This window comes from Biomphalaria glabrata, chromosome 8, assembly GCF_947242115.1.
Source record: "Biomphalaria glabrata chromosome 8, xgBioGlab47.1, whole genome shotgun sequence".
Classification (NCBI taxonomy): Eukaryota; Metazoa; Mollusca; class Gastropoda; family Planorbidae; genus Biomphalaria; species Biomphalaria glabrata.
In genome coordinates, this window is record NC_074718.1 from 4224352 (window position 1) to 4239642 (window position 15291).

At 40.2% G+C, this 15291-nt stretch overlaps 1 protein-coding gene across 4 annotated transcripts in view; it reads left to right on the top strand.

Annotated features, from left to right (window-relative positions):
- The window catches only part of LOC106054707 (serine-rich adhesin for platelets-like), a 116645-nt gene that overhangs the window by 5963 nt on the left and 95391 nt on the right, over window positions 1-15291 (top strand). The window contains exon 1 of one of the 4 annotated variants that reach the window (XM_056037347.1): window positions 1003-2086. The exons of the other annotated variants lie outside the window; for them this stretch is intronic. Within the exon in view, the coding sequence (XP_055893322.1) occupies window positions 2084-2086 (3 nt within the window). The 5' untranslated portion in view covers window positions 1003-2083. Of the gene's footprint in view, window positions 1-1002; window positions 2087-15291 lie in introns of those variants that run through there. 4 annotated transcript variants of the gene reach the window in all.

A 15291-nucleotide genomic window follows, 5' to 3' on the forward strand; every position in this document is an offset into this window, starting at 1 on the left:
AAGATAGTGTCCTTGACATTGTGTCGTCTGCTCACCCAATCTTCATTTTCTCATCCAATCTTCTTCTTTTCATTTTCTTACACATTTCTTTACGTTCCATTATATCTCGCCCACATTGCTCCATATCGTTTTCGCTTTCCCTCTCATTTTATAAAACTAATTATCAACTCTGTCTGTTTGTTTGTATGGTACATATTTTAAACAAGTTATTTCTCCCATTTCCAATTTTTGAATCAGATTTAAACTTTTCACATTTATTTTTTAAAAAATCCCATGAATCAATCAAAAAATTAACCAATAAACTAATTAGATGAGCCTTTTTTTTTAAAGTATTTTTTTTAATCTGTTGTATGTTCTCTTGCTATAAGTTCACTGCTTTGAGAACACGAACCAGATCTTAACAATCAAATTTAAACACTCAATCAAGAAGACACATTTCTAGAAACCTTTCTTTTTTAAAAGCCAGTTTCAAACGAATTTTAAAAAAGTGTATTTTTTCTTTAAAAAAAAAAAAAAAACAACATCATCTAGATCTAAAACATTTGTATCTCTTGAAACAAGATCAATGTGATTATAATACCCAACTAGACGCTAGTTCAGGGGTTCTTAACCTGTGGGTCGCGACCCCCTTGGAGGTCGATTGACGATTTGCCAGGGGTCGCCATAGACCATTGAAAAAATGGATTGTTATTGTCTAATCTATTGCTGTGTGTGTGTGCGGGGGGGGGGGGGGGTGTCGCGGCCAAGTAGGGGATTGTCAAAAGGGGTCGCCGAGCATAAAAGGTTGAGAACCGCTGCTCTAGTTGCTAATACCGGACATAAAAGTAAAGAGGGCTAACACCATAAATGCGGAATGCTTTTCTTAGCATCTAGTCATTGTTGTAAATACCCTCTTTCCCCGCAGGTAACGTGTCTAGGCTGGGTTTTTTTTTTTCTCCATGCCTAAGCAGCACTCTTAAAAAAAAACACCTGCAAACTTCTGTCTGCGAGTTTAATTAATCGGATGAAATCAGCTGACAACATGGCCGCTGGCGAAGGAGGGAAATCAATTCTTGTTTCTGCGGCCCTGGCCTTGGCCATACGTATCAAAGGACAATTACAAGTCTGCATGAGTAAGACACCTACCGGACATTTCTGTTTAACATCAGGAGCACGCTACTCTTGGCCGGAATTCGGGAATCGATTGGCACACGCGCTGCATCTTGTGTGACGTCAATTGTCAGAGAAAGTATTTTTAGATTTTATTTTTTACTTTTGGGAGTCTCTGCAACAGGGCCGTTGCCACAATGAACGCGTTTTGGTTAATTTATAATACTCCCAGGTTAATGGCCTCGCACTAATTTTCATCCGCCACGCGTAGTAATTTTATTTTGTTTGCTTGTAACATGTTCAATCTTTTATTTCCCCATCTCTTCCAACTCCTGTATCAGATTGTTGACATACGCGTAACAATACTATTGTCAGGGTGGCTTTGGCGTCTGATCAATGAAGTCATGAGTCTGCCTCGAGAAAAAGAGGAAAAAAAAAACGCGCGTTCTGCGCGCGCGCTACGTTTTTTTTCCTTTCGGGCCGATCAATGAACGGACGAGCAACATGTTGAGCCGGGGACGGTGTGTTTTTCAGAAATTTATCCCGATCTTGTGGTGAGCACACACGTAAACAGTGTGGAGGGGAAGATTGTCAATCAATCACACAATCATGGATTGAAGGATTGCGGTTCAAGTGGATTTTATTTTCCTAAAGGGGACAGGAACGGATTTAACGACAAAGATGAGTCTTATTACAGTTGTGCTTTCGAGTCACGGAATAAATTTAACCGCCCTATGCTAATGAGCTCCAGACATAGTGCATGATTGTGTATCGATCGGTTGAACGTATTCTTGGGGGGCCATTCCTTCTGGGCGCCGCTGCGTGGATGGAGTTGTTGGCTGACCATGGAGGAAGGGTCTGTGGATTCGGTGCATAATTGTGCTGGTCAATTTAGAGTGAGCACGTTCTTTTTTGGACCCAAGATGAGCAGACGTGAAATCGTGAGTGCTTGTGGATAACATAGCTGACTCACGCGCCGCATTGGATATTCAACATGGTGGGTAATGTACTAGGATATGTCTGATTGACTAGATGACAGATTTTTTCTCTATGACTCTATGTATGACTGACTGACTGTAACATCTTTCTCTCGTATGACTGAATGACACATTTATCTTTCTGTATGATTGAATGACAGATCTTTATCTCTCTGCGAATGGCACATCTTTCTATCTTTATGACTGGCTGTCACATCTTTCTTTCTGTATGATTAAATCTGAATGACACACCTTTCTCTCTGTAAGATTAAATTACACATCTTTTTTTGTTTCTGCATGATTAAATAACAGATCCTTATCTCTGCGTGAAGGACACATCTTTCTATCTGTATGACTGAGTGTCTTTTGTTTTGTTTTGTCTGTGACTGTATGTTTTAGTTTTAGCCCTGTGTGTATATAAAGGTCAGTTGGTCAATAAGTCTTTACGTCTAAATCAGTGTCTCGTCTTTTTTTTTTTAATTTTTATGTATAAAAGAGTTATGTCTGTTCTGGATGTAGCGAATTATGTAGGTCACAGATGGGACTGCGTATCCATGTAAAGTACTGCATTCCTAATTAATATTCTGACTCCAAGACAAAGCCTTATTATTATGTAAACAAGAGCTTTTTTGTCAATCAGTCTATCTGTCGGTCTGTCATATCTCATCTGCCTGTCATTTATTATATCTGCTAATTGATTTCATTCTACGATACGATATATCAAACTACTGCCTTCGTGCTAGACATAACATTCGCGTGACTCAAAGTGTTACTGTGACCCCCCCCCCCCGCCCACACACGCGTAAGTTCTTGTATGCTTATTTCATTTCTACATCTACACCTATAAAGGTGAGATGATGTTAAGGTCATATGTTTCTTTCATATGTTCTGTCATATGTTTCTGCCATATGTTTCTGTCATATATTTCTGTCATATGTTTCTGTCATATGTTTCTATCATATGTTTCTGTCATATGTTTCTGTCATATGTTTCTGTCATATGTTTCTGTCATATGTTTCTGTCATATGTTTCTGTCATATGTTTCTGTCATATGTTTCTGTCATATGCTTCTGTCACCCACGGTTAACGAGGGTGGCCAGCACAAAGACCAACCACCTTTACTTTTCCCCTACTAATTTCAGGTACCCATTAGACCTGGGTGGACTCAAAATGAGTCCGGTTCAGTAATCAAGCGCTTTATCACTTAGCCATCGCGCCTCTATATCTTCACCTATAAGCTCACTACTATACATTAACTATATGCTAACTACTTACTGAATATATATATATTAGTATATATTATCTATACTCTAGCTAAATACTAGCTAAAAACTATAACACTAGCTAATTATATACTGATTAAATAGGCTAATATACTACCTATACACTAGCTATAAATGAACTATATACTGACTACATTGGCTACTAACTATATATTATCTATACACTAGCTGTATTCTAAATATATACTGACTATATAGGCTACTATATAATATCTATACACTAACTATACACTCACTATATAGGCTACAAACTATATAGTATCTGTACACTAGCTGTAAGCTATATACTAACAATATACGTTACTAACGATATACGATCTATAAGCTAGCTGTATGCAAACTATAAATCTTTCTACCTCTTGAACCCATACGGTACCAACACTTTGGTCAATTTTGCGAGTAGCGAGGGCTAGATTATTCAAATCGCGCCCTGGGCTGAGTGTGGAAAGGAAGGGGGGGGGAGCGGTTGATGGGGAGACAGGTCAGTACATAGCTCTGGCAACGCCCCAAAATCGAACTCCCGGATCGATAGCCAACTTGCACGATGTTGATTCTACAGCCACGGAAGTACATCCCTTTTTGTTATCGATACTTTGAAATCAATAGACTTGGGAGAGTCATTGTAGTGCTGACTACTTTGTCATGATGTCACATGAACACCCTCCTATATGTACACACTCACAGTTCCTCACTCCACACACTCAGTTACGCACTCCACGCACTCAGTCACTCGCCCTCTTTCTCTCCAATTCAAACACTTACAGCTCCCCTTTCCCCCCTCCCATTTACGCACTGACAGCCCCTTTCTTTACTTCCTATTTACACACTGACAGCCCCTTCTTTCTCTCCTATTTACACACTGACAGCCCCTTCTTTCCCTCCTATTTACACACTGACAGCCCCTTCTTTCTCTCCTATTTACACACTGACAGCCCCTTCTTTCCCTCCTATTTACACACTGACAGCCCCTTCTTTCTCTCCTATTTACACACTGACAGCCCCTTCTTTCCCTCCTATTTACACACTGACAGCCCCTTCTTTCTCTCCTATTTACACACTGACAGCCCCTTCTTTCTCTCCTATTTACAAACTGACAGCCCCTTCTTTCCCTCCTATTTACACACTGACAGCCCCTTCTTTCTCTCCTATTTACACACTGACAGCCCCTTCTTTCCCTCCTATTTACACACTGACAGCCCCTTCTTTCTCTCCTATTTACACACTGACAGCCCCTTCTTTCTCTCCTATTTACAAACTGACAGCCCCTTCTTTCCCTCCCATTTACGCACTCACAGCCCCCCCCCTCTTTCTCTCTCATTTACCCACTCTCACAGCCCCACTATTTCCCTCTCACCCTCCTTGTTTCCCCCATTTCCCAATCTTAGATTGATGCAGCATACCGAAGTCCTTAATAATATAGATATCAACAGATTTTCCTCAAACGTTTTATCGACATCTTCATCATAAGCTCTTATCCCGCTCTGAACTGCGTATTATCATCACGTCATTATTATTAGATCCTTGACCTTGACGTTGTGTACACGCTGTGACGTTTTCCCCACCACTCAGACCACAAGCCATTCGCATTAGTTTATCAAGAAATACACACACAAAAAATGTTGGCTTCCTAGCTAGACTTTTAGTCTACAAATGACGTCATCAAACGTTGGCCAACTGATCAATGATGCCGCAAACAAAGATATTTTACTCTAATGTCGTGAAGAGAATCGCGGCATTAATTTTGGTAGACAGCGTAAGCAGCTTCGATTCCACGAACTCTTGTTCTAAAAATAGACCACCTTTAAAAACATCATAGAAAAGCAATAGACTATTAAATCGACTAAATCCTGTTAGAATAATAAACCTCAAAGGTTTGAGAAGCGTGTAAGATTAGAATCATGGTTAGTAAAGAAAAACTCATGTCTCTTTTTATGAATAATTTTTGTTTCTGTACAACTAGTGGAATTTATGTTGGTCAGATTCGCTTTACCCGCTAACATAACTGACCAAACAATTGCCAACTTTCAGTATTATGTACTGTTCTGGCCAGTGGCGGACTGGGTATCAAAATCGGCCCTGGCATTACCATATGAACCGGCCAACAAATGGTATGTCATATCTTTTGCCTTGGGCTTAGCCAGGATTTTTTGGTGGGGGGATTTTTTTTTCTGTTTGAGTGTGTGTGCATTGAAAAAAAAATTAATTGGTCGAGACCAGACCGGCCCATTCGGTGCCGGCCCGCCGGGCATTTGCCCGTTTGCCCATATAGCCAGACCGCCCCTGGTTCTGGCTAGTATCTTTTGTAACTTCACTGCAATTTCATTAACTATTCAACATTAGCCAACGAACATTACAGTTATCAATATACACTTGATTAGGACATTTTACTGATGTAATTTATTCATAACTGGGAAGTCTGTTAACGTTTGATGACCGTCGCTATTTATCTATCTCTAATATTAATCAACCTTCTACTAAGCTATCGCCATATTGTTCTTCTTGTTCGCCTATTCTCCTACGTCATTCGTCTGTCTGTCTACGTCACTACTTTTACCGTCGCTAAAAACAGTACACAATATATGTGTCTACTAACATACTCTCTAACTAAGTACACACCTGCACTAATCACATTCATCTTTGGGCGATTTCCTTTACAGTTCTCAATTTGCGACCATTAAAAGCGATTTATAAGATCCCTCGAAAATGTTTGTTTGTTTTATATGTTTCGGATGTTCCTTCAGAGTTGAAGATAATTACTTCCTAGTCCAAACCTCCCGCAGGACGACGGGGGATGGGAGCGGGCAGGGTTTGAACCCTGGACCATCGATAAATCTGAACGACAGTCCAGCGCGCAAACCGCACGACCAGGCAGCCATCCAGCCAAATGTTAAAACTTTGATTATTACAATCTATTTATAAGATCCTCAAAAGTTCTCAAACTGTGACTATTAAAACCTATTTGCAAGATCCCACGAAGCTCTCAAACTGTGATAATTAAAAGTATCTACACGACCCATCAAAGTTATCATTAAAACCTGTCTACGCTGGAATTCAAACCCAAGTCAGCCAGTTCTTCTGCATCTCAGTCAGCTCTTCACTAATTCGTGGACACTGTCCGACTCACTGACCCACACGATTCTTTTACACAACACATTCGTCTTTACAATCTCAAATTCCGGGAGAGCTCAGCTTTTCTTTTCACGTCTGCAAACAAACAAACACTTTCCACAAAAAAAAGATCGCTTTGTCCAGACTTGGAAAATCAAACACAAACTGAACAAAAGTAGAAAACCCCCCAAAAAAAACCAAATCCGTGCCATGACACAGTGACATATTTTGTTGGACGAACACGCCCCGAGTCGGAAATATCACTGGTACTAAAGATGTCATCGTCTGCTTTTATGGACGCAGACGCGAAAGCTAGAGATATAGTTTAACAGGAATTATTCAATAAAGTATTATTTTAAACTGATCAGGTGATTGAACCTTAAAGTAGGTCAGTGCAAATCTGTACAAGTTCAATTGCAGACGACAACCTGCTGAGCAGACGGCTTAAAAAATAAGGGCTATTTCCGTTTTTGTAAATAATTAGATTTGAATGCAGGAGTGTAGGAAGCGGGTGGCATTATAGAGAGATCCACCACTTTAGCTTGTTCATTAAAATGTATTAAAAAACTCAAAATAAATAAAAAGAATCCACATTAATCTCAAGCTCCACCATATTTCTGAAACAGACGTGAGTGCAGGCTGGGTGCTTAAGTACTTGCTTCTGAAACAACGACATTCTAATCCTGTTAATTGGGCCAACCGCTTAATCGGACCGAGTCCAAAAGTACCGAAACGAATCATATCATACAATAGAATTCGGTTAATCCGGCCAGCCGGTTATTAGAGTCAAAATGATTGTGTCCGATGTAGTCCGATTAACCGGATTCGACTATTTAGCGAACAAATCAACAGAGTTTAGATTTAAATAGTCGTTTATGTATAAACTATGCTTTTAAAACCAAACGGAAGTGATAACACTCATCTTTTCCCAGCATCCATCGGCTGCAAGTTTCACGTAAAGTTGTCTGGTTAATGTCGTAACACAATACTTTGGCAAGCCGTGGTCAATGTTGTACTAAATATAGATCTATTAAGCCTTGGCAATATTCTTCTTTCTTCAGCCTTTGAAAAATGACAGGTGTCAGAACTGACACACACATTGATTGGCATAGTGTGACATGTCCTTATGTCCTGCCAAAGTCAGTGAGTACTTGGCATTGAAACGGACCAGGTGGAGATTGGTATGCTGATCTATTTTTAGATTTGTTAGGCTATGCGCAACGTCGTTTATCTTGCACTTTAAGGGAGAAAATATTTTGATGGGTAGATTGTCCCTCATTAGAAATGTGAAACGTCTGCTGCTTTGGCTGAGTGGTATGAGCTTGGGAAAGACGTTACGATTCAAATCCTGCACTCTAGCACCCCCCCCCGGCCGTCCTGCAGGAGGTTTCGACTATTTCTTACTAATCACAAGGCAACTGTACCTGAAGGGAAAAACATGAGATGACTGCAGGGATCAAACTAAGTCAAACCCAAACCTAAAAGACCGGATGCTCAATCCACCGATGAGGCTGCATCAACAAGTTGTGCCAGCATAAGTAACCAATCAATTCATTGGAAGTATGTATTTGCAACTGAAAGGAAAATCCTCCGACAAAATTTAAGGTACAATACTCGAGGGAAACGGTTGAAGGAATCGCCCCAACCAAGAAATCTACCAGCTCTATGAAGACCTCTCCTCACTGACACCAACCAAGAAATATACCAGCTCTATGAAGACCTCTCCTAAGTGACACCAACCAAGAAATCTACCAGCTCTATGAAGACCTCTCCTTAATGACACCAACCAAGAAATCTACCAGCTCTATGAAGACCTCTCCTTAGTGACGGAAATAGAAAGTAACAGATTACGTTGGGGGCAGGTCACCTCGAAAGAAAGTCAGGGAACAGAGGAGCAAAGATTGTTCATCAGCGAAAACCAAAAGGCAGACCACGAGTACGGTGGCTTGATGACGTAGAGGCAGATCTACAACAGCTAAAAGTCCAGGCATGGAGACGTAAAGCCCAGGATAGATCAGAATAGAGAGATGTGCTAAATCAGGCCAGAGCTCCCTCCAGGGGCTGTAGTGCCACTTGGATTGATGGATGGATTTTTTTGTAACAACAAAGCGTGAGTTAGAAAAAAAAATGAATGGAAATACTTTATTAGACACCCTGTGGGTGTGAGTGAATTACTGTTTTTAATAGGACTTTTATTGCTAGAAATTTCCAGGTGTATATGCTAGAAGCTCGATACTTTAAACACATCCTCCTGTGATCGAAAATAGGAGCTTCTCTACTATGTTGGCTGAAATTAATTTTATATAGTGAAGATTAACTTACAATAATCAGAACATTTACTTTTGAGGAGTTAACATTTTCTTCCCCTACTGATAATTTCTTTAATGGTTGAGCGGTAAAGCTCTTGCTTTCTCGGGTTCGAATCTCCTTGAAGACTTGAGCTGTTGAAACCCCAATACTGGAAGTAAGGTCGGTTGGTCGTTGTGCTGGCCACATGGCTCCACCGTTAACCGTTGGCCATAGAAACATATGATGTTTACACCATCTGCCCTATAATCTCAAGGTATGAAAGGAGTGCGCTTTATTATTTTTTTAATTACAATAATAACAAGTGCGTCATTATATTTTGTCCCCATTTTCATGTGTACCTAGCCAAAAATAGACACTAAACAACAATAGTCTTAGGTCTATTTATACATAGAATAGTCACGTGGCTAGAAAAAAAGGCGCTGATAAATTATATCGACAATTGATCTAGATCTATACAGGTAATCAATAGTATTGATTCATTATCAATTACACACGGCCAAGGCTCGACGTGAGATTCTCAGATTAGCAGACGATCTAACCAAGACAAATTGAATATGGGGGAAATGCAAACACAATATGTATTCGCGCCAAAACAACGCATTCCTCCCGACCCCCCCCCCCCTCCTCCCGACCCCCTTTTCCTTTTTTTTAAACTAGCCCTGCACTTGTAGACATTGATGTGCGTGTCCCAACGATTGCGCGCTTCTGATCCTGGGCCCCCCCCCCCTTCTCGACCCCCCCCCCCCTTTTCTTCCTGAGCGTGAAGCAGCGTGGCTTGTTTGGCCCTAAGGAGATTCCTGTGTGTTTGTGACTCGGCCAGGTGTGTCACCCTGCCATCCAGTAGACTGCGTGTGTGTGTGTGTGTGTGTGTTCTATCAACGACAACACGATACTGTGCCAGCTACTAACGGATCTTGTTTATATAGGAACGGATTTACAATTTCGGATTCTATCTTTAATACTCTGTAAGCTACTCTCTTGGTATGTACCTAATTAGATCTGGATTTTTCTTCTCTTTGCCAAAATAAAGAACACACAGACATCTTAATAACAATATATAACTAGATCTATATATTTCTTTAAAATTAAAGAAAAAAAAATCGAGTTCTGAGTGTGTGTTTGCGTGTTACACACCTCGCTAGCTGAAGACCATGTGCTCGTTTAACCGCGACAATTTGAATTTATTTATGATAGTCATTCCGAGTTGTGGGCATATAACAATATATTTTGTCTGTAGATTTATGTGTTGAATGTCGGAACTACAAAAGGTGAATAGGAAAATTTATTTTGTTTGTTTGTTCAAGATGTTCATGTTCTTCAGAATTGATATTTTATAACATCCTAGCCCGGGCCTCCCTCAGAACTGTGTGTGTGGCGGGGGGGGGAGACTGCGGGCAGGGCTCGAACCCGGGGCCATCTAGGCGACATTCCAGAGCGCATACCTTAGGATCAAGCAGCCGGTGTAGGCATAAAAGAAAAAGTTTCGGACATTCTCCTGGGGTTGGGGGGAGGGGTGTTCATGGTCTGTGTGTAGATAAAACTCCAGGTCCCTCTAGCGATCTTCAATTAACAGAAATTAAATATTTTTTTTTCTAGGTCCATTATATATTTTCGAGTGAAAAATTCTTCTACTTATTTCCTTATGAATTCCCGGATTGATAGAAATCGAGCTTTAACACTTACTCTCCGTAATTATTTACCACATTCTGATGGAATCAGCGTTTGTATCGTCGGTTAGGAGAGAAAGAGTTAAGAGTGAATTTCGTTTTGATTGTGTGATAGATCAGAAATCTCTGAAAGCTTAAAGTCTTGGCACTACTGCCATATAGAAGCAAAGTGTTGACCCTTTTATGACGTACTTCCTGGGAGTACACCATCAGTACTTTTTTGTTCGTTTTTTTCTGTCACGTGTTCCGCATGTTCCTGCAGAAGTGAAGATTCTTACATCCACGATCAAGCTTCCCGCCTGACTGCGATCGATGGCGGTAAGCAGGGCTTGAGCCAGAGACCACCGAAACGACAGTCCGGAGCGCATACCACACGACCAACCAGCCATCCGATTTCACGACAACATATAAACATTTGTACAGGCCTAACACACATTATTGTACAGGTTAAAAATTCAATGCCAAGACGAAACATATTGGTGTGTTGTTATACAAGAATATATCGTGTGTTGTTATACAAGAATATATCGTGTGTTGTTATACAAGAATATATCTAATACAATGTGTATATATACCTTAACGTCTGTAACCACATCTAGGTATTGACTAACATTGTAATCTAGGCCCTATTGATATTGATTTTACCTCTTTCAATCGTAAAACAACTACGATTTACCCCATTGAACACTTGTGTTGTATGCCATATTCTAGAGTGTATAAATCACTGATGTCCAATTCATTTCGGTTTTGTCCTAGAGGCCCTATACATTTTCGACACCCAGTTCATCGGAATTATGCCCCCTGAGGCTTCATTGTGGTGTTTATAAGGGCCGGAAAACACCATGTCACGGATACGACCCTCGGGTCGTAGTTTGGACAACACTGGTGTAAATAAATCTATCTGACCACAATGGAAGCTAATGAATATGCTGGCAAATAACCCAGCTGATAACGGACGCATTTATAAACTATTAGAAATGGAAAACTTTAGGAAGGTATTCGGGGTCGTTTTTAAAAAAGATCGCTCTACAAATCTCCACAGGGAGTTGATTGAGTCTTACAACAAAGTCAACCATGTCATATTCCCAGGACTTGTGAAGTAATGTTTTTTTTTTTTTTTTTTTTTGTAAATTGTCTTAATAGTTGAGTCTAAGACTCTTGGAACTCTAGGCCTATAAAAGCTTGCCTCAGTCTGCTGGTCTGAACAAACTTCTGTCTGGGAAAGATCTAAGCAGATTAAATTATTACATCCCTATTACAGATAGCTCCTATCCCAAAATGCTGCGATTAGAAGCGAGGCCAAAGGCTAAGCACACCGGGGAAACTCCACCGTATTTCTTATCTGTACCTCATCAGTCGTGCAGATGTCTGCAATAAAAAAAAAAATCGGCCTCTCGAGGAACAATGTGTGGATAGTAACATGTTTGTTGGAGCTTTCTTCCATTCTCGCCTATGCAATGGACTCGGTCCTTAGGCACTCCAACGGAAGTTCTTTTTTTTTTTCTTACCTATTGACCTAATCGTCTCCATTCTAGCACCACAGCGAGGCTGAAAAGCATTGCACGGGTCAGTCTCTCTTCCCTTTACACATAGTACCCTGTAATATGGTCCCAACAAGTTCTGTAGCATGAATTTAGGGAAACCTGCTGCTTTACGAGGTACTATTTGCGCCATTTTAGAACCGCTGAGAGAGGCATCGTCTGTATTAATTATCTCTATTTCTATGTACTGTACTCTACTAAGAATAGTGTCAATGCCATGATCTATAAATAGCGCTGGACGTGTATGTAGCCTGCATTTCTTTAAACAATAATTGTGTGTAAAATGTATAAAGTTAGTGTTAGAAATAGCATGCCATTGTTATTTTTAATCCAATATTAGAAAGAACTGACTGACTTCTAAGTATTTTTAATCTACTATGGTATCAAGGGAAGAAATGCTAACCGGTCAGGGGAATGCGTCAAACCTTGACAATTTTATGGTTATGGTTATATGCATAGAAATAAAGCTATTCTTTGATCTACTCCTACTCCTCTCATTCTTCTGATACAGTGTTTCCCAAAGTGGGGTACGTGTACCCTCCGGGGTACGGGAAGACTTTGGAGGGGGTGCACGTTACACCTCATTAACTATACTGATTTTTTAAAATAGCCAATTATTATGTTCTGTTATTTAATTAAAATGAGGGGGGGGGGGCGAGACGTACTCAGGTACAAAGATTATACAATTGGTACACATAGGTCAACAGTTTAGGAATCACTGCTCTAATACATGCTTATCTTTCTTTAACTGTGGGTTACATTATGCTGTATTCCTTAGAAATGACTTGAACCAGTGCCGTAGTTTGACATAAAAAGGCCATAAGCTTTATGAGATATGAATCCGCCTCGGGGTCCAATATAAGTCCAGCTATTAAATGTCAGTGCTAAATATTTAACGTGGGCTCTAAGATGAGGCTTATGTTGGCTTTAGGTAAATCCGGCCCTGGCTTAAACGCATCTCGGCATACTGTTAATTGTCGGGCAAGTAAAGAGTTAAATTTACGCTCAGGGCTTTGTATGAGGGCATGAGTTACTGTTACGGGATGTTTTACCACAAGGAGGCCATCGTTATAAGTTACACACACATTTCACAAGGGGATCAATAACACAGCAAGGGGACAGTTTTTATGTTGCAATTTTGATGTCGTTAAAATGCGTATAAATATATCATATTTCAGGTTGGCAGGTGTCGTGAGAAAATTACAGAGCGTTATTTTGATATGCGGAGCCGCGATGGCTGAGCGGTAAGGCGCTTGGCTTCCGAACCGGAGGTCCCGGGTTGGAATCCTGGTGAAGACTTGGACTTTTAATCTCGGGGTCTTTGGGCGCTTCTAATTGGAACCTAACATTAGATGGGTGAAAAGTAAACTCGGGTGGTCGTTGTGCTGGCCACATGGCATCCTCGTTAACCGTGGGCCACAGAAACACATGACCTTTACATCATCTGCCCTATAGATTGCATGGTCTGAAAAGGGAACTTTTTTTTTTTTTTTTTTTTTTAATTTTCATATGCAGTCCATATATTCACTTTTCATCCGTGAAGAAATTGTAAACTAATAGATGGCTTTAAAATAGATTATTACATTTTGAATATATTAATGCATCAAATACATTATGTATTCATAGAACAATCTCGATAGAATGTTTAATCGTTAGACATACAGGAATACATTTTATTAAGTTATTTCATTGTCAAAAAAAAAAAAAACGCATTAAAAAAAAAAGTTGAGTCTTTACGAGAGTCGAAAAGCATTCATTATTGATTTGTCGTTCTTGGACCTCGCCAGGGCGTCTTGGGATGTGAGCTATCGGTAATTGGGATGTAACCAATGACATCTGCCTGTCTCCCAGACACTGGGGACGTTTCCATAGTTCTTCCAGTCTTTGACTCATCTCTCAGTGCGAATATAAAGAAGAATAAAGCAGCAAAGTCTTTATGTTTACTAAGCAAACTACTGATCAAAACAGTGCCAGAAACTTCTTTGAAATGTGGGGTACTCAAAATGTTTTTAAACCCTAACTAGACAAGAGACAAAAGCTGGCCATTGAAAGCTGGATAACAGAAAAACTCTTCTATGACATGCAGTAATTATGTGATACGTTACCAAACAGCAGTGGCGTAGCTAGGGTGAGGAAGGGGGAGAGAGAGTTAGAAAAAAATCCCCCCGGGCCCCCATTTTTCCAAATTTTTTACATTAAATATTAAATATTACGCAAAATACAGGGGCCCTCAAAGAGTTCAAACTCCCCGGGCCCCCAAATGATGGCAAATCCTAGCTACGCCACTGCCAAACAGTAAGAATACAACCTAACTATTGAATGGTATTATTCTTCTGAAAACTTCTGCACACTTAGCCACGTTATCAAATCACTTTGTCAACCAATTTAATCCTACTCTCTGACACCGTGATAGTTTCAAACATTCGCTGGATTAAACTGTCACCTGTTACGCCAAAGTTAGACGGAGAATGTTAGAAAGTTGAACCTTGGGTTTAACGTGGAGCAGCAAGTACTCTAGCTAATCAAGAAACTTTGGCGCCGTTATTCTGACCCCGTTATCGTTTGGATTCAGGACTTTTTGGCGCCTTTTTTTGCTTTGACCAATATTTTCATTTCATTGTCATACAAGTTAAATACTTGTGTAACTTTGTGTTTTTGTGTTCATGTTATGCACTTATGTATGTGTTTTTGTGTTCATATTTATGTTTTGTATGTGTGTGTTAGTGTGTGTGTGTGTGTGTGCGCGCGCGTGCAAAATAGACCATCTTGGCGCCATGGTCGGTCTTTGGCACTGCCTCCTTGACGCCGTAGTAGTTTTGGCGCTTAATGTTTTAGACACATTATAAATGTTTATTTTATTTTGCGTTTAAAAAGAATGATACATGTATAATCAGGAGATTGGCCCAAACCCTGGACCCAATCACTCATAATAACCCTTCCAAAGAAAGGCAACTTACAACTCTGTCAAAACTATCGCACCATCAGCCTCATAAGCCATCCCTCAAAGTACTGTTAAAAATCATATTAAACCGGCTAAAACCGATAGCAGACAACATCATATCAGAAGAACAAGCAGGTTTTAGACAAGGTCGCAGCACAACAGAGCAAATCCTAAACCTCAGAATACTCTGTGAGAAATATCTCCAACACCAAGAGAATCTTTTCCATGTCTTTATTGATTTCAAGAAAGCTTTCGATCGAGTATGGCACGGAGCACTCTGGGCGACAATGGAAAAGTACAACATTAATAAAAACATAATCAAAGTTATCCAGAACCTCTACAAGGAGGCCACCAGTGCGGTGTACTTCAACAATA